Below are 27093 nucleotides of genomic sequence, written 5' to 3' on the forward strand. Positions count from 1 at the left end.
GCCATGATGTATATTCTATTACATTGTTTTATATATATATTGTTAATACTTTCTTCTTTTTTGTGTGTGGATATTGTATAGTTTATTCTCATTCTTATTCTTTTTTTAGTCTGCTACTGCTGTCGGGTGTCTTGCACATAAGAATTTCACGAACCGATTATACTTGTATAAAAGGGGATGTGACAATAAAAACTTGAAACTTGAAAACTTGAAACTTGCCCTGTTTGATTGTGATGGGCCCTGAAAGCCAGGAGACATACGTGGCCGTAACAACATCAATGCGCTTCGCCAGGTTTTCAAGTCGGGGAAATGTCTTATTATAATTACTACCTACACTACCGTTCAAAAGTTTGGGGTCATCCAGACAATTTCGTGTCTTCCATGAAAACTCACTTTTATTTATCAAATGAATTGAAAATTGAATAGAAAATATAGTCAAGACATTGACAAGGTTAGAAATAATGATTAATATTTGAAGTATGAATTTTGTTCTTCAAACTTCAAGCTCAAAGGAAGGCCAGTTGTATAGCTTATATCACCAGCATAACTGTTTTCAGCTGTGCTAACATAATTGCACGGGTTTTCTAATCAGATATTAGTCTTCTAAGGCGATTAGCAAACACAATGTACCATTAGAACACTGGAGTGATAGTTTATGGAAATGGGACTCTATACACCTATGGAGATATTTCATTAGAAACCAGACGTTTCCACCTAGAATAGTCATTTACCACATTAACAATGTATAGTGTGTATTTTTGATTCATGTTATCTTTATTGAAAACGCAGTGCTTTTCTTTGAAAAATAAAGACATTTCTAAGTGACCCCAAACTTTTGAACGGTAGTGTATGTGTATTATTTATTTTGCTCCAAAGAGGTGGTTTTCGTGTTTGCCTCTTATGCTTCCTCAATCCCATCCTGCGGCGCCGGGAGAGGAGGGAAGACCACAGTTTGGGAAGAAGGCAAGAGGCGGTGGTGGTGGTGGTGGTGGGAGGAGAGGGGGGGACGGGGACGGTGGGGGCAGCAGCGATCTGCAAATCATTTATTTACGTTCCTCTGCGCTGCCTTGTTTCCTCAGTGAGGACACAGCGATCTGTTGATGTTGATGGGATGAGTGCGGACAGGCTACAGGAAGCACTGGCTTGTCTTTTCTAGTGCTTTGCATAGTGTGCATCATATCCAACCACTGAGGCTCTAATTAATTAATTGAAGCGCTTATCTGCACCAGTGGGGATTGATCCGCAGTCGTCTCATCAGCGAGGAACGTGTCGGCAAATCCACTTTTGACTGGAAGGAAAACATCCAACAGTTCCAGCTGTTGTGTTACCGTGTGCTTCCCGCTCCATGCCTTCTTTTGGCTGTTGTGGATGCATTTTGAGGGAGGAAAACAGTTTTCCTGTATAATACACAAACAATGGCCTGAATTTTGTGACTTTTGAGACTCTGAGAGAACCTTTCTGAATCAGATGTGGAGGGGAGTGCTCGACAATAACAGGCAAAAGAAAACAACATTGAGCTGAAGAAATGGAAATCCTCCTGCACGGCTGCACGGAGAGACATTGTCCTCTGCCCAGCTGTACTTAGAAATGGATCTTATGGGCACGAACATTTATCTGATTTATGGCAATCGGCCAATCCGCATCCCCATTGTTTGCCGCCTGTTTTAGATGCTCGCTCGTTTGCATGCTTTTGCGTGTGACCACGAATAAGAGACGAGACGGTAACAAGCCTTTGTCCACAGGCACCCACACACACCCCCTACACACACACACACACACACACACACACACACACACACACACACACACACACACACACACACACACACACACACCAAGGCATCCCACTAGGAAAAGGTCCCGGATACATACTGCTCACGTACCTCCGTTATTGCTCCCTGAAACATGAATGATTTGATTATTTGATGACAGCTTATTTCTTAAATCTGTTTCGGTACCATATGTGTCTAATATGCAGCTCGTCCGCCGTATGAGTGCCTTGCCCCGGGGTCTGAGGCAGGCCAGTGCAGTTATTCAAACCTGGAGGGAGGATTGGCTTGTGAACTCAGACATGCACACTGCGCTGGGCAAAAGCTCATCGGACTGGATTCAAGTGCATGTTCAAGGATTCTCTCTCTCTCTCTCTCTCTCATGATGAATTAATAAAGCTGCTTAAAGCTGTAAGTGCTGTTTTTGAATATCTTGGCCCCAGCAAACCAACCAAATCAAGCAGAATAAATCTATGGGAAGCCTCTCTTTCATTATTTCCGCCGCCCTCCTGAGGAAGTACTCTCGTTATCATAATTGGTTCCCAGTCTTTGCTCCGGCAGAGTTTTTAAAACATGACAATGTTTCAGGATCCAAACTAACTTTAACCAGCTTTGCAACCTGTGTCTCGTCACCCGTCACGGCTCTGAAGTTGATCTGACTGCATGGCAGAGATGATACGCCACGTTGACCTCAAATGAGTTGAAATGAATCCTATATAGAAATATATCATTGTTAAGTTTATTATAAACACCTCTAGGTAAGAGCCAGACCATCTAAATGTATTGTTAAATGTTCTAGTTACACCTGCCATACTGGCCCTGGCCGTCCCAGTGCACGAGGTGCACGGTCCGATCCCCGTTAGTTGGGTTTCCTGAGTGTGAGGACAACCCTTTTGATAAATGAACATGAAAATCGATTTTGATGCTTTTAAATGTAATAAACATAACCAGGATACTCCAAAGAAAAGATCATAGGTCAAAATGTCTGCTATTTAAAAGGCACATTAGAAGTGAATAGAAACGTACAGTATTTTCTGGTTCCATTTTTTGTTTCTCTAACTTTATCATTTACATGTTTATTATATTATTATAAAGTTCTATCTCCTACACAATACTACACTGATGAATAATATTTTAATATTTATACATGTTGTTGTAAAACTAGCAGATTTCAGCTAAACATATTAATAGATTAATCAATTAGTTGCTTAAGAGAAAAAAATATTTTGATAATAATTTCACTTTTTATATATAATAATATATAAAATGAATAAATGTTAATAATGTTATACATGTATAGTCAAACAATTTATATTTTGAATTATACTGTATATCACAAAGAGACATTATGCAGAGTATGGAACTCAGAATAATCATATATACACATGTATGCATATATACAGTATATTTAAAAACATATATATTTTTTCTTTTTCTTTACGTGCCATATTTGTACTAATCTGCACCGCATGCAACAGATTTGCTATATTTCATCATTTGCAATAGAATAGATTAACATTATCTTATCGACCTAATCTGATTATATTATTCATAAAGCATTTCTGACAAGAAGACAAACAATATTAGAATAATGTAATCCATCCATGAATGGATTGTATTTTATGTTGTGTAGTTGTAGCCTCTGGGGCTTTCAGTGCAGCTGGAGGTCAGAGGTCAGGCGTGTCCGTCTCTCATTCACACCTCGTGAGAAGCGGACAGCTCGCCATCAGAAACCACTGCAAGGCGCAGTTATTGGTTATGATCACAAACTGGAACTGACAGAGAAACAAAAAACAAGCATTCGAAAAATAAAGTAGAAACGAAATAAAAAAATATGTCCTCTGAGAAAAACTTGATATTGATACAGCCTGATTAAAAAACAAATACAATATCGCTACATAAGAAAGGAGACATGATGACATTAAGCCACATGAATTGAACGGACCTGACCGTACAGGAGATGTTGTGATTCTCTCACATGATTAAATATCCTATTGAGTGCTCTCCGCTCAGGTCACATGATCCAGCTGGGGTCGGATGGTCATTACAGGCGTCACCTTTTCTTGTGAGTGTGGTGGTGATTCCCCAGTTAAAAAGATTTAAACATATTGTACACGGTTCTCTTTGTATGTGTATGAAGATAGATTATTCTGAGAGTGTACCATAATAACAAATCAATAAATACAAAACTAAACCATTCTGAAGTACAAAATGAGCAAAAACATACTCTGTAAAAATTTTATGAGACTACAATTACATTAAAAAAAATATTATTGGAACATTTTAAACGGTTATAAGCTCGCTGCAGGGATATCAAATGCCCTGGTTCCAGTTCTTGGCTCCAGACTGGCTCCAAGAAAACCTCCGGAGCAGTCACACTCATCCCGATTGAAGCGTGCCATACAGTGGAAGGCATCGTGAAGTGGGATTAACAGAGTGCATTAAGAATTAAGGAAAAAAGAAAAGAAAAGTACATTAAATGAATACAGTTTTAACATGCTTGTAGCCATGCCAAATCCCACCAAATATTCAGACCGCTACTCGCAACAGGACCGGCCCTTTAACTGATTTACTGTGCATCCCTAAAACCTTTGAATGTAGCAGGAAGGAGGAAACTGGTAAACAAAAGGCTGTAAGAGAAGAGAAGGATTGGTCTTCCTCCTGCGTGGCTGGTGGCACGCTGAATGTCCTCCCCTCCCTCACGAGACGTACAGCAGTGGTTGACTTCATTCCTCCCAGCTCCTCTTGTCAAGGCGGAAAAAAGGAAGCTGACAGAATTCATTCGTCTTCAACGCGACAGGGAAACACAGCACTTTATCCGTCTCGCTCGTCGGTTTGACACGTGAGGAATAAACATGCAGGCAGAGTACGAAACACCCAAAATCACCAGCAGGAATCAATTCCTGCTTTAAAAAAATATATATTTTTGACGCAGACTTTCCATTTGGGTCGGCGGCTTGTCATCAGTGTGTAACAGTTTAGCTCTACGCCTTCCTTTTTGTAATAGTTGTTTTCATCCTGTCACACCATCTCGTCAATCCAACTCCCCTCACCTGCCTCTGATCACCTCGTTAGTCCCTCATTCCCTTCACCTGGTCCTCACGCCCTTCTCACCTGCAGCCCATCCCCTCATTAGTCCCTCACTATTTAGCTCCCTCACTTCCACTTGTCCTCTGCCAGATTGTCTTGTGTTTTCGTGCCAAGTTCTCCAGCGTTATTAGAGTATATTCCTGACCTGCCTGCCCTGACCTCTGATTCTCTGCCCCGCCCCTTTTTGGACTTGTTTGCTTCTTCGACTGATCTTCCGGTTTTGACCCAGCCTGTTTCCAACCAAAGACAGTTATCTTTGTTACTCCTGTCTGAGTCGTGCTTTTGGGTCCACTCTAATAGCGACGTGACACAGTGACTGTTTGACGTTGCTTGTTACTGCGGGGAAGCGAAGCGTTGAACGTTCATCCCGTTATTAACCCCGTTGGTCTGGAACACGAGTGACGCTACGCGCTCTCAGGGCAGGTTGTTGTCCCCCAGATAACAGAAGACGACAACGATGCTGCGAGTTTAGGGTTATGATATGAGAAAGGAGCTTTGTGTGGTTCCTTAAGACATCTTGCCCATTGTAAAATTTTTAATTTGTGATATTGGGCTGTATAAAATAAATTGAATTGAATTGTAATAACCTAATAGAATATGCTTCCAAAGCTGCGTCGGCCTTGGCTTCAAGATTATTGGGAAAAGTGTTTTTTTTCAAGTTTTTGGGGGCAGGCGCAATAAATTAGTAATTTGAAAAGCAAAATCTAGGCCTATGCCTGTAGTCGACTAATTGTATGGTCATCTTTTTTACTTGCGTACGGACGTGAGCCTCCAAAATCCATTCAATTCACTATATTATAGCTCACCAGTTATTATAGCCTAAAATTACAAACTCCCCTCAGAGGGCTTTACAATCTGTAGACAGATGACATCCCTGACCTTTGACCTCACATCGGATCAGGAAAAACTCCCTCCAAAAAAAGTGAAAACCCATTCAGGAGAGCAACAGAGGCGGATCCCTCTCCAGGATGGACAGAAGCAATAGACGTCATGTGTACATTGTTGGTGTTGTAATAAACACATCTGAGGAAACACATGAAAGTGTTGGAGAGTCACAGGTGAGATGCTCCGCCCCCAGACATCCATCCCCCCACCCCCGAAGGCTCAAACAGGTCGCAGTGTCATCATGCCCGTTTGAAGATCACAGTTACAATGTTCACACTTCCCCACGTGCTGCTGGCTAATTGGCCATAATTGCCTCATTAACTGGTCAGTGATTTCTCTTTAATTATTCAGGTTTTTTTACGTTACCCCACAACCCTTCACCCCCCTCCATATTGTCGGCTGTAAAGACAGGGCCTGTTTGTAGTGTCATGTTCAATAAAGTGCGCTGGGATGGGATCCAATTAATATCATGAGCTGAACCCTCGTACAGACGAGAAGGACTGGAACCTAAACGGGGACATTTCCCCGGGACATTATTAAATCTGATTACATCACATTTTATTTGAGCAATGGTGCCTGCAGGGTATACATTTGTCTTAAAGATACACCTTTTAGATCATTAAGCAACCTCTAATCCTAAACTAGTCACCTGTAAATGTCCCCGTGTGAGCTGGAAAGATCAGTATGAAACATTTAAATGTCAGCAATTTTTATATTTTCCATTCCATTCCATTATTAGTATTTTACTTGATTATTCAATTGACGCAGATGTAGTTGAAATCAAGTAATACTGCAGATAAAAAACAAAGAAGCACATTTTGCCACATTTACCATTGGTCTTTGTTGTATTGGTGTAGAATCTGAAGTCTCACGATTTACATTTTAAAACAAAGGTAAATCAAATTAAAACTAACTACATTCACTAACGCTAATAATACTTGAAAAAATGCAAAATATAAACACTTACTTCCTGAAATACCAGTACTTTGTGAGAATTTTTAAAACAAGCTGGACATAATGATTAAAAACATCAGTCAAAAACATACAATAAAGGCACGTAAGAGTTAATGAAATAAATGCATTAATCTATTCATTCTTAATCCATATGTGCTCCTATTGGGTGTCATAGGAGCGTATCCCATCATGCACTTGTCCCCGGATCTCTGTCACGTGACACACACCTGAGTTGGTTATTACCGGGCACCAGTTATTTGATCTTTACTTCACTTGCACATTTATAAACTCTTAACATTACAATTTAAAAGTAAACGTTTGTTTTTCTCGGCGGCTGCAAATTCTACTTACTTTACAAATGAAGGTTCTACAGAACAAAACACGTCATAAACAATCAAACACTGCCATAGATAAAGCTGATCAACAGCATATAAAACGGATACAATCACCTCCATATTGACTGTAAACTGCAACTTTAACGTTGATGCAACAGCAATTTGTTCTCAATGACTTGCCTGTTTAAATAAAGGTTACATTGAACAAATATATATGTATATGTAAAAAGCAAGGATATAATAAAAGATAGTATAACACTATATAATATAATAATGTACTAATATTGTGGACAAGTAGTACACTATGTAAGTAATACTTTCAATGGAGAACTTTTACTTGTATGAAGTATTGACACCGTGGTATTTTTATTTTTAATTTTTAAATTTATTTAACCAGGAAATGCCTCATTGAGATTAAAAATCTCCTTTACAAGAGTGTCCTGGCCAAGACAGTAGCAGTAGCACGTATTACGTCTCTCACCGCTGACGATCACAATGAAGAACACAAACGCCTCAGACAATGGACAAATAGCCAGGACTCAAACACCTTGGTCAAGCAAAACCAGAGGTCAACCAGAGGTCAGCTCAAGGTCTCTCTCTTTAACCCACAGCGTTTCAGTGTGAGGTTTGGATGACCACTTTTTAGCTGTATTTCCAGGCCTGAAGAGTCCTGTGATCTCTTCATCCCCCCCACTTCTCTCTCTCTCTCTCTCTGTCACTCTGATGGCCTTATAGCTCTTCTTTTCCTTGGTAGTCCTATACGAGTATCTCTGAGCCAAAGACCTTCGGATCCTATTACCCGAGGCTAGTGGAGACTCTTGAAATTGTCACCTTATGATCCTCCAGGCCAAACTTAATGGGGCACCAGAGTCCTGACCCGCCCCAACCAGCCCAGTGGATTAGTGCTACTCGGATCCGATCACATCGTGGCCCTTCACAGAGGCCCTTCAGACCAACTCGCCGCAAATCTGAGGCGGCACCTCTTGGCCCGAGACCTGCCCGAGTTTACCCATCGCCCCGGGTCGTGAGGCCGCGCTGACAAGGCCTCTGAGCCCTCGGGGAACTGAAACAGCAGCAGGGAGAGGGAAAGAGAGAGAAGCCGACCCAGAGAGACCAGCATGGTCCGACACATGATGGACCCTCAAGGATCTGAACTGAAGAACATCTGGAGTGCATCGCTGCAGGAAGAGAGAGGCTAGAGTAGTGAGTAGAGGAAGGGGAATATAGGAGGAGAGATATATACATATAGAGAGAGTGAGAGAGAGAGGGAGATAGGGGAAGAGGGAGAGAGAGAGTGAGAGAGGGAGAGAGAGAGAGAGGAAGAAAGAGAGAGAGACAGAGGCTAAAGTGAAGCTCGTCAGCAGAGGAAGGGGAATGAATGACAGAGAAGGAGAGAGAGAGGCAGAGAGAGAGGCAGAGAGAGAAGAAGAGAGGAGAGCGAGAGGCAGAAATAGACAGACATGAAAGATATTTTTCAAAGATAGATATCAAGTTCTTCTCCAATGGAACTTTTAAGATGAGGCTGGTTCTGTTTGTTGATGGACAATCGTGTTTGAGCAGGCTGATGTGTGTGTAACATGTATGTAACGTGTATGTAACATGTATGTAACGTGTATGTAACATGTATGTAATGTGTATGTAACGTGTATGTAACATTCAATTCAATTCAGTTTATTTTGTGTTGCCCAATATCACAAATTACAAATTTGCCTCAGCGGGATTTACAATCTGTACACATACGACATCCCTGACCTTTGACCTCACATCGGATCAGGAAACACTCCCAAGAAAAAAAAATAAAACCTTTCAGGGGAAAAAAAGAGAAGAAAACCTTCAGGAGAGCAACAGAGGAGGATCCCTCTCCAGGATGGACAGAAGAATAGATGTCATGTGACCAGAAGGAATAATTACAGAGTAAGAACACATTCAATGAATATGACAGAGTGTATGAATAGTTGGTAGTAGTCATGGACCACGATCCAGACCTCCGTGATCCATCAGGCAGATGGAGGAAGAGAGGAGGAGTGGGCGGGGCATCAGCAGGGCCATGGCATCAGACCCAGCCAGGTCCAATGGACCCTATGAGACGTGAAGTCACAAGGACTCTGGAGAGGAAGCAGAGTTAATAATGTGCAATGGAGAGATGGAAATTCATCCATAAGAAGAGAGAGAAGAGGAGATAGGTGCTCTGTGTATCCTAACACGTCTCCCACATGTATGTAACATGTATGAGACTATTAGCACTCGCTCATATAAAAGGTATGAATGCGTACCGAGACTCGGCATTACACATTATTATCAACATAATATTACTGATGTTTCCATTTGCTCTTTTTACTGCTCCGGCGTCATTTATGATGACGCTGCGGCGCACAGCTGCTCCACCGTCCGCCAGGAGACGAGAAGTATCTTCAGGACCTTCAGGGATTTCTTTCTGCAATTCCATGAACTTCTCCTCCGCTTTTTGTTCTACCTTACCTGTCCGCCGCCCGGCTCGCTGACCTTTAAGACGACCTGTCTTTGAAGCTCAACAGCTGATCCGCGAGACACTGCGATAACCAGCTCTGAACACAGGCTCAGCGTACACACGCGCACAAGGACACATCAGGACGAGCGCAGCAGCCACTTGGCGAGAGAGAACAAAAGATAGAATAACAGCGTGGAGACAGACGGCGTTTCTCAATCAGCGTTCTTGTGCGTACTTTCCTCTACTTGTGTCCTCGACTCTCGTGACTCGTGACACGTCATCAGTCACAGCCCGAGTACATGTTCCAATTCAAAGTTCGCTTCTCGCAAAGCACGGTCAAAATGCCCGGATGTGACTTGATCCTCCCACTTTCCGGAGGATGCATCAGAGGAGACTTGTGCGTACTTTGGCCATACCAGTAGATATCGCAGAATGCATTTCACCAGCAACCGGAAACAAGAGCGGAGGAGAAAATAAACTACTGACAGATTACTTTTTATAAATACTACTGTTGTTGAGTCACGGAATGTAATTTTAGGATGTTTTGTTTATTTGAATAATTAGAGTAAACTCAGGAGCAAGAACAGCTGATGTGGTGACGTCATCAAGTCAGCTGCTGTTCCAATCGCAGAAAGACAGTCCTCCCGTTCTCCCGTCCTCCGGAGTCTGGACTCCCATGACCAGACTCCCAAGTCCAGACTCCAAAAGAACACAAGTCTGTACTCGTGTACTTTGAATTGAGAAACGCCGAGAGAGACGTGGCGGAGGCTCTTTATTGCGCCTGAGTAGAAACAGAGGCACGGATCTGAGTCTAATCGCAAAAACCCACTTAAAGAACAACGTCAAAAGAATTAGCTCGTCGGCGCCGGGGCTCGGCGCGACGGAACCAATAAGTTGACAGGGAACTAGTGAAAGTGTGGCGGGCGCGCAGCGGCTGAGAGATCCGGCAGGAACTTGTATGTTGACTAGTCTTATATCTGATTGGATTACTGTTACTTAGACCACATGCAGTGAAGCGTGAGCAACACACGGCTCTTTTTTTAGATTGACTCTCTCTCTCTCTCAAGATCCTGGTGGGTGGAGGCTGCTCCTGAACGCATCATCTCACTCTTCCGGTAAGCTCTGGTTGCCAGCTCAACAGCGAGCATGACTTCTTCTCTCCTCCCTCCTCTCTCTTGCTCAGTGTGTAATGTCTTGTTATCCCCCCTCCCCATGATAATGCAACATGCAACAGCAACAATAGGGTTTTTTTTATTTATGGAGGCAGGTCTGGGTTAGATAGATGCACGCTCCGCTCCTCAGCGGCTATAGCAGCTAGCTAGCTCGGCCCCCCCGCCCCGGAGCGCAGTTCGCTGTTAGCTGTTGAGTAGCCCCGCAAGCCGGATGGTTTAAACTGGGTTGGTAACTGTTAAGTGTCTGGTACGCAGCAGCTAGGTACCTGCACACCACGTTTCAACCACCAAGTTTTTCTTTTTCAGCACCATTTCCTGCTCAGAGACACACTGGCCAGGAACACGGGGAGTGGGAAAATAGCGAGCGGCGGAAGAAAGAAACCTACGGAGGAAGTCGAGCGCCGAAGGGCGCTGCCGGCGGGCCAGGCGGGCGGCGTGAAGTGGGTTTGAAGCTGCTGATAATAAGAGATGGAGATTGCGGTGTGTGCGGCGTGGAGCCGGTGCCCGGGCAGTGAATGTGGAATGGGTATGTGGCCAAGTGTGTGTCGGTTAGACCAATTTGGACACCGTCCCTCTATTTTCTCGCCAATTTCTGGCCATCTTTCCTGTATAGCCGATATAAGAATCAGTGATTTCAAGAATATGTGTCTTTGTGGTGCCCTGCTATGTAGGGGTGATGAAGTGGGGAATAGCTCACCTAAAGTGTGATCTGATCTGATGAGGAGGAGCCTCATCCTGATGAGATGAGATGGCATCATTGAATGATATGACCTTTTGATCACGGACTCTGAATATGACCGACTCAGGTTCAGATCAGGAACCGGGAGCAGAGTTAAAAGTTTGTTCCCCTTCTCCCCAGTTCTGGCCATCATTACTTACCCACCCTTGACTTTAGAGTAGAGACTGTTGTCTCCACCTTAGAGCAAATTAAAGTCATCAAATAACCAGTAACAAGAATAGTAAAAAAAGTATTATACAAGTTAACACAGCAATAATTATTATACAACAACAAACAATATTGTCTCAGTAAAACTCCTAAATATTATCACTCTCTCGTGAATATAAAGCTGTGTATCTGACATAATCAATAAAGTGAATCACATTGATTTATGCTGACTGAAATCACCTGGATTTATGTGAAACCTGTTTGAGCCCTGGAATCACGAATCCTCGAGGCAATAATGACCCATTCCTCAGAGGCATAGTCGAGGTCCAGTAGTAACCGAGGCGAATCAAGGAGGTTAATTAATCCCTCTCCAAAATACAAAGTTTCATTCTTTCACATCCAACCTGGAAATTTCACAGCCAATAAAACAAGGATTTTCGATTTGTGATTCTGTACCGGCGTTTCGATTGTCCTGCGTTCTGATTTATCACTAGTCATCCAAGTAATTATTATAGTTTATATCAATTCTTATTGTTAAAGATTATTTTATAATATGATTGTTTTATATTGTGTTGGAGATTTTAATATCTCTTATGGCTTTAGTGTCCTTGTCTTGGTTCTTGGGTTCTGTCTTTGTTCTCACGATTGTCTTTTCTCGTAGAGCTGGTTGATTAACCTTGCACATGAACGTTTGAACCGATTCCTGTCCTTCACTCGTCTTCTCTGCTCCTCTTCTGAACCACAACTCGCCTACAACTCCAAATTTTCAAAGATTAGTACAAAGTAGTCAAAGATTTCTAACTGAGAATGTCTAACTTAAACTAGCTATCTGTATTTAAAGCGTTCGCCTTCAATTTTTCTTATGACTGCGTCTCTTTAGTTTAGGGACTCCTGGTCTAACTGTTGTCCGTCCCAGATTGGTCTCTTGCGAGACTGCTTTGATCTCTCTGATCTGAGATGGAGAAGAACGTGAGGGAGGAGGTTTGCTCTCTGGAGCCCCTCAGAGAGGAAGAGGAGTGAGACCCGCAACACGAAAGCTGCGTCACAACTAGACCTCGAACGAAAGCAAAATCTCTGGCGGAATAGTCTTAAACATATGTAAAACGCTTAATGCCGAAGAAGGCTCTTAAACATATCAATAATAGAAAAATAAAAAAAAACCCAGGAAAAAATAAAACGAAAAACCAAGCACTCCCAGGTGTAGCCTTGAATAACAGCTAGCTAAGCTCTGCAGTCCTATAAACCTTGGCAGTTTTTGACTTTAAAGACTTTCTTAACTAAGATTTTTAATGAATAATTAAAAGATTAATACCTTTCTCAATAATCTATGTAATAATAATCTCTGCAAGTGGAATGGCCTGATCTGGTGTATGGTTGGATCATTTTCTGACTGGAGTTTTCAAACCTTTCTGGATTCCCATTTTTTCAACTATTCTTGACACTTTCCTGTCTCTTGGACCCCGTGACCGTTTGCCTTTAATTGAGCTTTGGATTAGGTCTAATGCTGCGTCTCTATGTATCAATTATTTAGTAAAAATCTTGCCTATTATTATACCTCTCAAGTGGCTGTTATTAACACTCTGAAAGCTGCTCTGGATCGTACCCTCCTCCTTCCTCCTCTGGATCTCTACCCTCTCCAGAGAAAGCCCTCTCTGGATCCAAAGTTCCCTTTCAAAGTTCCTTAAACATACATTGTTAATTAGTTGTTGTTCATTTAGATTAAAGTGAAAGGACAGAGAAAACACAATTTAGCACTTAAATGAATCATGAATGGCAAACACCAAAAGATGTGAAATCATCACAACCAGATCTGTCACTCCTCACGACAGTGACCTACCTCTACAGACGATGGAGATGCATTACTAGATCTCTGACCTGACACTAATTTTACAGAGACCTATTTAGTCGATTTAATTCAGTTTTATTTTGCTGGATCGAATCCTGTCATTATTTTTGGCTCTAATTTGGTTTTTTAAAGGTTAATGCGTGGAACCGGAAACCCACAGTGCTTTTAATCTGTTATTTACCATGTTCCGTTATGCAATTTTTTTTATATACATTATTGGAAACACTCTTTTATTGTCATGCACATCCGATAAACTATATTAAACCATAAACTAAAATTCTGACTCATTTGAAAGACAAAAAAATATGAAGCAAAAAACTTAAACATGAAAACACTCAACATAAAATTCTTAAAAAACTCTGGAGGCAAAAACTCTTAATGATATACTGATGAGCAAAACCGACAAAAAAACCATCGGCTGTGATGTACATGATCACTCATTGCCTATTTGATGGATGTGTATCTGGTGATCTGGACTCTTTGCGTTATCTTCTGTAAAGAATCTTGGCAAAATCAATCTAAATGTCATCTCTTGGCACAACTGTCTAAAGCAAAAAGAAAATCTCAAATCTACTCAATTCTTCTACAATCACGATCCTAAAATCTGGTCTCAAGCACTGGATTACATTGGATCATAAATACGGGTTCTGATTAATATTAGCTTGGCTCCCTCAACAGAGCTGCACTAAAGCAGATCAAAAATGCCCTGCAACTCAAAATCACTGCACTGCTGCAGCGTGTTCTCAAAACTCTAAAAAGATTTTCTCTCACTCCACTGCTTAAGTGTCTTATGCGAAAACAGTAAAATCCCTTATCACTTTTAAATTCTTCTTAGGTGCCTGTTCATATCTTAAGATGAACTTCATTAAACATCAGTCTTGGAGCCTAGAGCTTGCTCACGATTGGAAGACTACTAAGACTTCCTAGCTTTGTTCAGTATTTCTGAGTCTGGGAAGAGCTTCAGTTATCAAGCTCAGAAGAGATAAGATAGTCTCTTTTTTCAGTCGTTTGACAGCTGGCCAGATCAGAGAATCAGTCCGTAAGACCTTCCTCTGACCTTCTGCACTGACACTTTATAACCTGCCATAGGTCCTGGTTTGCATGGTTGCTCCCCTTCTGCTGTCTTAGCTTTTTTCCTCTGGATTTTCAGGATAGTCTTTTTAACCCTGAGGCTTTTCTCTCCTTCCTCTGTTCTCCTTTTCATCTCTCAATCACGTGGATACGTCTGCTTTCTCCCCCTCTGTAATACTCTGCTCTCTGTCTCACTCATACCATCTACGCTCTGGTTGCCCCGGAGCTCATACTGATGGATCGTCTGGGTGATGGACTGCCCCCTCATCCTGCTCCCACTGTGACCTGATGGATGTTCCATCCCGGATCGTGCTCCTCTCTATCTATTCATACACTGGTCTCCTTTTTGGTCTCCATCTACTAAATATTCCTACTATGAACTATTCATACACTCATCTATTCATTGAATGTGACCCTCTTAAATCTGTTTCATCTCTCCTTACATCCTGCCCTCATTTGTCCCTAGGAGGTGTTTCCTCCCTTCCTCTTGTGCCCCTTTGCCCCTTTCCCCTTTTTTGAATTTTTTTGCCTTGGAGGTGACGGATGGATGTAGACTCACTGACCTCCATGAACGACGTGTCTGTCATTTAAAGGACATGCGATCATGTCTGTGGTTTCTGTGCCTTGAGGCCCGTGTGAGGGGCACAATCAACACAAGGGTTAAATGCATGAGTGAGCCCTGAATAAGATATTAAAAGCTAACAAATCAGTGCTGTGCGTCATCGACTTCTGTGTTTCATGATGGCTCACACGTCTCATCATGAACAGAGTTATCTAAAGTTAGACAGTTCAATGTTTGTGCATCCAAACAACATTCAATTCAATTAAATTCAGTTCATTTTGTATAACCCGATATCACAAATTACAAATTATCGTCAGAGGGCTTTACAATCTGTACACATGCAACATCCCTGACCTTTGACCTCACATCGGATCAGGAAAAACTCCCCAGAAAACTGAAAAAAAAACCTTTAAGGGCGAAAAAGGTGAGAGAGCAACAGAGGAGGATCCCTCTCCAGGATGGACAGAAGAATAGATGTCATGTGACCAGAGTTACAGAAACACATTCAAAGAATAAGACAACATCCAACTGTAGTGATAAAAGCACCTGCAGTTGGAGAACCAGTCAAAAACAGAAACAGATCTATATTCCAGACAGCCTGAGGATACACTGGATACTTTCACTGCTTTTCATTTGGAATACACTCCACAGATTCATTTATTTATTTTTGGAAGCCTATTCATCCGCTTTGTCCATCGTAGGGGAAAAAAAAAAAAAATGGTGGTGATGCTCGACTGTTTTCAATTAGGTTGCTCTGTGTTTACAGGTATTGTGCTCGGGGTTGATGGGCCGGCGCCGCCCGGCCTCCACGCCATTGTGCCTGCCGACAATAGATAATGAGCCATCCGCCCATATGCATCCAGCATAAGACGGACACACTTATACGCAGTATGATTTGACTAAGACCACAGCCACTCAGCCAGTGTTGTCCTCGGTCTGCAATGATTGATCTATTCCGCCTGCATTTAATACAAAAAATGTCTCCATAAAATAATCTGACCTGACCCGGTGAGCGTTTGCGGTGGAGATTCGGGTTCTGGAGTGGAGGGAGGCGCACGGGGTATTCGGCACGAGGTCAATAGCTCCATCAGGTGCTCTTCACGGTCCCGTGAGACGTTCAATGACCAGCACAACGGAGGACTATTTTAAAACAACCATTTGGGCTATTTCTGTTTTGCAGAATTTACTTTAGAGAAATTTTCAATTCAATTCAGTTTATTTTGTAGAGCCCATTCTCACAAATTACCAATTATCCTCAGAGGGGTTTACAAAGTGTGCACATAGACATCCCTGTCCCAGAACCTCACATCGGATCAGGAACAACTCCCAAGAAATAGAAAAAACCTTTCACGGGGAAAATAAAGGGAAGAAACCTTCAGGAGAGCAACAGAGGAGGATCCCTCTGAAGAAATGAAGGTTGCAAAGCTGTCTGAATGATACTGTAAACCGTTATTCACTTCTTATGGGGGCTCATTTATTGGGGTCGTGTTCCACCCTTCACTCTTTAATCCTTAGGCGCCAACCTTATCTTTAGGAGTAGCTTATGGCCGGTTTTTACTGATGTTTATTGTTCCGTAACACGTGCCTCTCGCATCTAAAACGAACACAAAGAGCTGAAAGAGGCTAAAGCTGCAGAGGATGATGATTCTGTTCATCAAGCCTCCTTCACATGCCGCAGAGTCATCGTCAGGATGTTGGTTATAGCAGCTTTAAGAGAAACAAACCACGTTTTACTCCCCTCTTGTTTGAACACATTGAGTTCAGTTACTTGGCACAAAGGTTGTACAAAGGCTGCTGGGGGACGTTTAAGGATACACTGAGCACCTCTCTCCTCTTCTCTCTCTCCTTATGGGTGAATTTACATCTCTCCATCACACATTATGAACTCTTCTTCCTCCCCAGAGTCTTTGTGACTTCACTACTCAAAGGGGCCATTGGACCTGGCAGGGTCTGAAGCCTCCTGTCATGGCTGACATCTATTGCTTCTGTCCGTCCTGGAGAGGGATCCTCCTCCGTTGAAGGGTTCTTCACTTTTTTTCTTCCTGTGAATGTTTTTTTCTCCGTTTTTCCTGATCCGATGTGAGGTCAAAGGTCAGGGATGTCGTTTGTGTACCGACTGTAAAGCCCTCTGAGGCAAATTTGTGATACTGTGCTGTATAAAATAAACTGAACTGAATCGAACAACGTCTTCTGTGGCTCTGGAGGGACCCAGAGTCCCCCTTAATGATGTCATCAGGGTTATCGTTTTGGCTGGATTACAACTAATGTATCGCCTGCGCAATAAACCGAAAGATGTAGAGATTCACCAGGTACTCAAAGTCGAGAATCCAATATATTTATGTGCTTTACCTGCACATAAGGATATCTCTGCTGCTCCGATTGGGATTATTAGATATCTCGTAACGTTATGGCAGTGCGTCCTAAATATCCCAGGTACACCTTGTCACCGTAAGATGTTCTCCAACATGAGAAACTGGTCCGTCCCCCCCCCCCCCCCCCCCCGCAGCTTGCAGCATTATATGAAATGGAAATCTTGTCGGTGTTCATTCTGTGCTCCAGATGGTCGGGTCGCTGTGTGACGGCAGCGAGGAACACGGCGACATGTTGATCAAAAAGAAAGAAATACAGCTTCTTTAAATTTGTCCGTCAGGTGGACAAACTCAGGTGGGCCCTCGAGCCGTGAAGGAGATAACACAGCGGGAGGATTTACACGCAACTGATGCAACACAAAAAAAAAGATTAAAAAAGAGGCCACCTAGCTCGCCGTGGCCACATCAAAGGAAACCTGGTTATTAACGGGCAGGAAGAGCACCAAAGGCCACATTACCATCACACACACACACACACACATCACACTGGCCTCATTTAGAATCAGCAACACACACACACACACACATAACCAACACAAGCGAGGACAAAATACTTTTCTACAACCAGACGCTGTTTTGTTGCCACTCACAATTAATTAGGCAACTTATTGAGCTCAAGATGCAATATGCATGTTAACTTGATGGGTCATGTCTGGTTTCAGAAAAGAAAAAAGAAAGGGGGAAACGCTTTGATGTTTACAGAACTTGGCAGTAAATCACTGGCAGCAAACAATTACAGAATTAATGAAGATCCGGAAACAACAAGCGCGGCTATTGTTGCAAATGCATGCATGTTATTATGTGAAAACACATGCATGTTAAATGTGATTTCAGACAATGGCGTGTGCTTCGGAGTGTATGCAAGCTTATTATTATTATTACTGGTCTTGAGGGGCTCAAGTGTGACGCTGGGCTCTCTTCTGACAATCAATCAGTTCTATTTATTTTGGACAATGGACGATACTTGTTGAAGATCACATTCAAACTGTAAGAGCATCCATTTGTCACACAATACGAATTATTTAAAAAGACACGCACATTACATAAAATAATACGATTAAAAGATGCATTAATTAAAAGCCTTTTATTCTCCCACATGAACAGTCCATCTTATTATTCAACGTTTACACAGAAGACAATACACATCATGTACCACGAGAGATTAAAAACTACATTGCAGCCACAGGAGCATCACAGGTGGCTTTAACTACATGATATACACTACCGTTCAAAAGTTTAGGGTCATCCAGACAATTTTGTGTCTTCCATGAAAACTCACTTTTATTGAATAGAAAATATAGTCAAGACATTGACAAGGTTAGAAATAATGATTAATATTTGAAGTATTAATTTTGTTCTTCAAACTTCAAGCTCAAAGGAAGGCCAGTTGTATAGCTTATATCACCAGCATAACTGTTTTCAGCTGTGCTAACATAATTGCACAGGTTTTCGAATCAGATATTAGTCTTCTAAGGCGATTAGCAAACACAATGTACCATTAGAACACTGGAGTGATCGTTGATGGAAATGGGCCTCTATACACCTCTGGAGATATTTCATTAGAAACCAGACGTTTCCACCTAGAATAGTCATTTACCACATTAACAATGTATAGTGTGTATTTTTGATTCATGTTATCTTTATTCAAAAAACAGTGCTTTTCTTTGAAAAATAAAGACATTTCTATGTGACCCCAAACTTTTGAACGGTAGTGTATGTATTAAAAAAGTGTATACTTGTTTTGAGTGTATATATGAAATACACTTTTTGGCTAATTCTGTGGGAAAATATGGCGTGGTGTGCAAATGTCCCGGTCCAGGGTCATTTAATAATGCCTTTGACTTGTTTGCATGGTGGAGCAGAAGTGAGGGATTTAGGTCACATGCAAATGTCTTGCTTGTCATATTTCCAGCATGTGTTGATCCATCTGGAGCTCGCAGCAGAATAATAAGCACAAGCCTGGCTAGCATGTGCCGACATTCAAAAGGCGGCAAAGACATGCTCGACAGCTAAAGGCGACGTGCTGCGTAGCTTATATAAACCAGGCAAAAAAAATACAAAAAATCACTATACTTGAATTATTAAAAGGGATGAACAGAATCCCGGTCCTAAAAATATAATATCTGACCTCTCACTTGTTGAATTCTCCCTGAAATGAAGATTCCAAGCGGAGGCGTCGCTTCATATCACTCACAGACTCATTGGTGGGGACAGCAGAGGTGGTTTATGATAATTGATAATGATGATAATATTCTCATATTCAGACCCCCACCAGCCGGGCGCTGAGAACTTGAAGGACTCTTGGTGTAACAAGGAGTTGTGCTGTTGTCCCAGTTAGAGCTGTCCCTCTGAACCCGCCGCACGTATAAGAAATAAATGTAAGGAACATAAAGAAAAAAAATATTAAATTAATTATTCAATAAATGTACACGGTTTTTGGTGTTATGGATCCTTTTGGCCACCGACTGGGGTCCATGGAGAGGTCAGAGGTCAAGGTGGCAAACTGGAGGGAAGGTGATTAACATGCCACATTTGTTATTATTGAAAAAAAAATTCAATAAAGGATTGTTTTTCATATAATTCATAACAATATACAACACATCAACGTATAAATACTTTTTGCCTGCCAGTCAAAACGACATCGATTACGTCGTAAGCTCTCAGTGTCGACATGTAACGATGTGCGGCTGACAGAAACACACACACACACACACACACACACACACACACACGGACACGCACGCACAAATGTTGTTCAACGAAACTGACCCAACATACAGAAATATTTAATCAAATGGACTGTGCAATAAGGCGACCAAACTATAAATCATTATCATAATTATATTGTGACATTATATGAGTTAATTAGCAGTATGGGCTGCAGTACACTTATAGGAGGAGAAAAGGAGAAAAGGTTGATAATAAAAAAATGTGTGCATTCAAATCAGTATTTTCAGAAACGCTACACCGAAGTGCCTTTAAGGCCCTTCACTGACCTCTGCTCCAACAATATGTTAGAGCGCCCTCTGCTGGTCTGTCAAAGGAGGACGCTCTCCTCCACAGAGCTGCACATCTCAGCAACGACAAGTTGTCGTGAAACAATATAAATAAATAAATATATAAAAATAAATAAATGTATTTTAAAAATAAAAATAAATATATATAACTATGTATAAATATGAATAAATATATATCAATATATAAAAATAAACATATATATATACAGTATATAAATATATACATATATCAATACATATACATAAATAAATATAAATGTATTTAAATAAATATACATAAATAAATATATATAAATAAATATATATACATACATGAATAAATATAAATATATATATATATATCTGCAATTTTAAAGGGGCAAATTAAAGTAAATCATAAGTTGAGGATAAAACAAATAATGGGCCCTGGGAGTAAACAAAAAAAGTCTGTCTGAACTTCTATGCGGTTCCACAAGCATCCAAGCAGGACATGCTGAGAGTGCGTTGGTGGCCGTGCAGATGGGAAAGGGCCTTTTCGGGCTCAGAGCCAGACAGGCGACGGGGAGGATGGGCAGACAGGCGACATTCCCTCAGGGGCCGTGCTGATTGGCACTGATCACAAGGTCTCCGCAAGGTGCCATTACATGTGAGACTGTAAACAAGGTCAACATGATGTCAGTTACAGCTGCTAATCACCGGCCTGTCTGTGACCAGCAAGGTGCTGCAGAGGGCTGCAGGGTGAGGGGCCAGAGAGAGGAGATACGGTCGTGATATACAAGGGGGGGTTACCAGAAGTTATATTTAGAATATTTAAGCTTAAAGGGTACCTGTAGTGCAAAACAACAACGTGCTACATCCATTTGGCGCATCAAATAAATCATATTTACCCCGCTGCTATTGTCAACAAGTCACGCATAGCCCGAGGATTTACATTTCTTTGTCAAAATTCCGAATCCGTGGGCGCAGCCATTTTGCTAGTTATTTACTCCAGCTCAAAGCTAACTATGACGTAGAGTCGTTGAAAGGAATTCAGCCAATCCGGAGCCACTTCTACACGCGTTGCTTCTTGGGATAGATCGGTGGCCTCAAGAATTACACAATCTATATCAGAGGTGCTCAATACGTCGATCGCGGCGACCTGCCAGTCGATCGCGGCGTAGTATTGGTAGATCGCATGACATTAAAAAAATTTGGCCCGCCCCCCTGTCACTTTCTCTATAGCGCCACATTACAGCAGCAGCATGTCATTTCTGTCTCTACGTGTTGCGTTGACAGTCCTCTGCCCGCCGTCTCGTGCGCCGCGGAGCTCCCGACACCGGTTTGCGCGCATCGGGACGGACGGAGCAAAGAAAAGTCACTAGCACCCCGAACATGTCGGCCGAACATTGCATCAATGAAAGACATCTCCAGCGCTGGCTTATGCGCGATGTAGCTATCAAGCTCACTCTTTTGTGTGAAGCAGATGAGGTCTAATGACACTATATCAGGGCTCTCAAGTCTCACGCATTGAGCGTGAGACTCACGCATTTCGGTCTTATCTCACGCACTCCCGCCACACATCTAATTCCTCACGCTGAAAAAACCTCTCGGCTATTTAATGCTTGAATGCAGGGGTGCTCAATACGCCGATCGATTGTTGAGTAGAAATAGTCACTAGCACCCCCCCCCCCCCCCGTTGACAACTCTTTTCGGCTCGATGCCGGCGCGCGCAACAGTCAGCTGTATCCAGGGCTGGACTGGGACAACAAATAGGCCCTGGCATTTTTGGCCCAGGGGCCCCCCCCCCGGGGACCACCCACCACCAAAACCAAAACACTAATCGTATAAATCTGTCCTTCTGCAATCTGTCCTTCTGTACACATTACATCTGTCCATCCTAGATCCTCCTCCTCCTCCTCCTCCTCTGTCCTTCTTTCCCCCTTTTTTCCCCCTTTTTTTGTTTTTTGGGGTGATTTGGGAGTTTTTCCTTGGGGCAGGGTGTGGGTGTACAGATTGTAAGCCAGATGAGACAAATTTCCATTGTGAATTTGTAAATAATGAAATTGGAATTAAAAATGAATTGAATTGAATTGAAAACTGAACAGTGATATATACAGTGCTGTACAGTCATACAACATGTATAACTACATACCGTACAAAAAGATGACTACATGCAGTACTGAATGGTACTGGTGGCGGTGGTACAGTACTGGTGACAGTGGCCTGTAGGTAACCTCAGGTAGGGGTAGCGTGTAGCTATAGTAATGTTTGTTTTGCTGACTATGACTCTTCTGGCTGACTGCGCCCTGTGCTCTTCTCCTCTGTCCCTGTCCTGCTCCTCTCCCTGCTCCTCCCTCTCTTCTCAACCTGTTGTATGTGTGTTGTGTGTAAGCAAACATAAATCAGCAATGCAGCAGCATAACAGCATCTCTATACACAGCATTCATCCTCTCTCCTCGAGTTTTTTTTTTTCTTTTCCCTTTTTCTTTTTCCTTTTTCCTTTTTTGTGTGTTTTTTTCTCCAGCTCAAGATCAAGAGTCAAGTATCCAGGCCGGTCTCGTGAAACTCCCTCTCTCCTCTCTCTGTCTCTCTGTTAGCCCTCTGTCTGTAAAATGGACCAATGCCAAGTCTGTATGGGCCATGGGCCACGATGGGATAGCCGGGCGGGCCCGGGCAATTTTCAGGCAAAACCCGGCCGAAAAACGCTTTTTTTTGGGTTTTTTTTTTTTTTTGGCAAAGCCCGAAGCGCCTCGCCGCCAGATAAATGCCCTGCAGCCCCGCCAGGGCTGTATCGGGTGCTGATGGAAATCTCACGCTTGCCTGTCTTCAAAACTTGAGAGCCCTGCTATATCATCGGACATAAGTTCGTACAACAAATGCACTCTATGTCTGTTTTCTGTGGCACACATTTCCCACAACTGCACCAAACGTCCGCCGACTTGCGTGCACGGTCCGCACGGTGAAGCATCTGGACCGGCGGTCCTTCGGCATCAACTTCATCAGAATCATCGCTATCATCGCTGTCACAATTCACTAAATGGGGATAGTCTGCTTTTAAAGGTTCAAACAAGTATCCAGTTGCTGAATCAGACAATCTTTCATCGTCCATATTCTCAATCTCTCAGCATTTGTTTGCGAGCGCTCGACGTTGTTTACATTGGTATCTGAACACATCCGCTGTGGCTGGCTGTCGATCTATCAACGATCTGACGTCACACCACCCGCGACATATTCAAGCTCCAGTGCACTGTCGCATGTCGGATTTGAGGACTTTGAACAACCTAAACTACGTATTGTTATTGAATACTGGACCGTCAGTGCATGAATAACCTGTAGAAACACATTATCTTTTGATCTGGCTACATATTGTTTTGCACTACAGGTACCCTTTAAAGTAAAGAAGTTAGCTAGTTGTAAAGGACAAAAGCTTAACGTATTTGATAGACTGGAGGAAAGCGATGGACATGGTTGATGATAGAGATATACTGCTAAAATAGCACTTAAATGGTTAAAAGTAACAGATGAATTGTTAAAATCATTAAACCAAGCTCAACGTATTGGGATTTGGTTTGAATGCCAAAGAAATGTTGAAACAGCATCACGATATATGAGCGTTTTATGTGTTTTGATGCCTACGACTGTGTGGTCGTAGGCGGCGGGTCAGCGGATGGTGTTGACATTGAGACATATCGATCCCCATGTGGAGTGGTGGTCGCCCAGGGCGATATTAAAAAGGGCAAGAGAGGCAAGACTAATGTTTGTCTCTCCAAATGCTGCCCGGGGCTCAACGCTGAACGCTGACTGGTCCGGTTGCTGCTCTATTGATTTCAGACTGGGCAGCAGGCCAGCCGCGGCCTCTGGTACTGACTGTCTGGCCAGTGATTGATTAATTAATGTAAAATAATCTCCCACTTTAAATCAGACAGTGAACACACAAAATACACCGATGGACCATGAAGCAGTTTGACTCCCCTGCAGCTTTGATTGTGTCTTGCATCTGTTTGTGGGTTACATGCGACACAATAATGCAGGTTTCATTAATAATTGCAGGAAATTATTTATTGCACTTACAGATCAACTCTCAATATGGTCTCCTTTCAAAATAGAGCTGAAAATACATACATTTGCACACAACGAGTTGATAATGGTACAAAGATGCTGTGCTAATTGTGTTGCAGTGACAGACATTGGCCTCCGGAGGGAGACAGAGCATCGCGAGATGCATTTCACAGGCACCGTGGACCATTTTCAAGTTGGTTCCTCTCAGTAAAGCGTTCCAGAGATGATGCATGTATGTTCTAAGGCTGAAGACTGAATAAATAGTCATATATTCATACATATCTTCGGTCTTGTCTGATGATAAAGCTACGGAAATGAATTTTGTTCACAGCGTTTCTCCATGGAGGCTAGTCCCTTTTATATCAAAGTCCAACTCTAAACACACTCGTCTTTATCCAGTACAAATGTATCAGTCAGAAATAAATCAAAACCATTTTTATTTGACAAAGAGTCTTTGGATTATAACTACTGTCATAGTCATACACTAGAAGTAACCTCTGAAGAACTCCCCTCCGATATATTACTGTAAAATGTAACTTAACTTGCAATATTTCACAAGTTGGGCAAAATGCTTTCCGTTTCATCAGCGCCTCTCAGGGATTCATACGTTTGCTATTTTTTTTAAACTGCCTTTAGCTTCTTGAGTGGGAGAAGCCCAATACATATGCGTGTGTTGCTACCTTTGATTTCACAATCACAGAACATTTGAAAACTCTACACACGGCTCCTTTCATATCTCAATGTCATACCCTGTGATGATATTGCATGTCGGGGCTCGTCGGGTCTCTCCGTCCCGCGCATTACAGTTTGCACGTCTGCACCGCCATGCTGTCCTCCGGCCAGCGGTACGAGTCCACGGCGAAGCGGTCGTAGTCGGTGCTGTAGGTGAGGGAGTGCACGTAGGCTTCTTTGTCGGACGGCTCCGGGTGAAGAGTCGCCATGTTGTGCTCGTAGGCGTACTCCATGACCTGTAATGCACAGGGTGTAAGGATGTTTCTTTAACTTTCACAAGCACTCATAAAATAGACTCGCAGAGGCGTGATGACCAAGGTACAACGTGACCCAACCTTCAATTCATCTGAGTTTCAAACACAAGGATGTCAAGAGTTTGGAGCTCCTGGGCTGAGGCCCACCTGAGCCTACCTGCCCATCCCGATTTAGAGTATAGATTTAGTTTGTATCCACAAAGACAACAAACTAACGGAGCTCACAGAAGCTCAATCAGGGAGTTGTTTTCAGTTAATTTTTCCCTGCTGGCTGCACTGCGGCACCTTAACAACCCCCCCCCCCACCCCCCCCAAACCGCATGGTGAGGTGCTGAGGCAATTTAGTCGTCGTCGACTCCTCCCAAAAAGTAATCGATAAATAGCAGGAGGTAAATCTTTTTTTCTTCTTCATTCAACCACATTGAATAATTGTCATCCAACAGGTCTCACATTCCACGTGTGTCACGGTGTAACTACTGTCTCTGAGAGGCTGTTTACAACCACATCCTGAGCAGGAGAAACTGTTTGACTGCACGAGCAATGCGCCGGGTACAAAGGAGCTCAACATTTGTCATTATTTATGTTCATGGTGTGTGCCGTTCATTATAAAATAATGCACTTCCAACAAAGGCTCAGCTGGACGGCACCGAACCGCAGCTGAGCGATGAGTCTACAGCGATGCTCCGGAAGCCCTTTGAAAGAACATCTGCTCTGTGCTGCTCTGACCTTGACAGCCAGCTTGAGAGAGACATCCCGGATGGAGCTGAGAGGAGGATACAGCCTTCCCTCTGCCAGGTCCTTCTCCGTCACCAGGTGAGCCAGAGCCTGTTGAAAAGGTAGAACCAGGAGATCATCCAAACAGCTACTTGTGTTTTACTCCCAGCCAAGTACAGAGATCAATTAAATCGGAAAGCTTCCCGCTATAACTGCTAATAATGTAGCATGAAGGCTCGAGGCGTTCATTACATTTTTATAACTTGTCCCTGGAGTGACAGATTTTATTTTTTATTCCAAAGTACAGAACCATGCATTAGGTGAACAATAAGGCTTTAGACTTTTTAAACGAGGGTGTGCATTTCAATTAAATTTAGTTTATTTTATACAGCCCAATATCAAAAATTACAAACTCCCCTCAGAGGGCTTTACAATCTGTACACATACGACATCCCTGACCTTTGACCTCACATCAGATCAGGAAAAACTCCCCCAAAAAAAAGAAGAACCTTCAGGAGAGCAACAGAGGAGGATCCCTCTCCAGGATGGACAGAACTATGTATGTCATGTGTACATGTACATGTCATGTGTGTATACAGAGTACATGTAGGTCTACCTCGGCCGCAGTGAGGAAGACTTCTTCACTGATGTGTCGGATGCCGCAGGCGGTGACCGCCAGGCCCACGCCGGGGAAGATGTAGGCGTTGTTTCCCTGACCGGGGAAGAAGGTCCTCCCGTCAGACAGGGTCACCGGGTCAAACGGGCTGCCGCTGGCGAAGATGCCCCGCCCCTGAGACACCATGAGGTACAGCGACGCATTATTACCATCAATTACTATTACCTCCGCCCAGAAGGTTATGCTTTCATTTCAACAGCATTAAGGTTCACAACTACGGGCCCAATTTCCATTGCTCGGAAAATGTCCTTCTAGTTACTATTATTACCAATTATGG

At 42.7% G+C, this 27093-nt stretch overlaps 1 protein-coding gene across 1 annotated transcript in view; it reads right to left on the minus strand.

The window, feature by feature from the left end:
- Window positions 1–24413: 24413 nt before the first annotated feature.
- Window positions 24414–27093, minus strand: part of me1 (malic enzyme 1, NADP(+)-dependent, cytosolic) — a 96164-nt gene continuing 93484 nt past the window's right edge. Inside the window, exons 12-14 of the mRNA XM_056444309.1 lie at window positions 26757–26930; window positions 26153–26251; window positions 24414–25408 (exon numbers count right to left, since the gene is read on the minus strand). Of these exons, the coding sequence (XP_056300284.1) occupies window positions 25241–25408; window positions 26153–26251; window positions 26757–26930 (441 nt within the window). The 3' untranslated portion in view covers window positions 24414–25240. The remainder of the gene's footprint in view (window positions 25409–26152; window positions 26252–26756; window positions 26931–27093) is intronic.

The sequence above is a fragment of the Pseudoliparis swirei genome, chromosome 22 (assembly GCF_029220125.1).
Source record: "Pseudoliparis swirei isolate HS2019 ecotype Mariana Trench chromosome 22, NWPU_hadal_v1, whole genome shotgun sequence".
Lineage (NCBI taxonomy): Eukaryota > Metazoa > Chordata > Actinopteri > Perciformes > Liparidae > Pseudoliparis > Pseudoliparis swirei.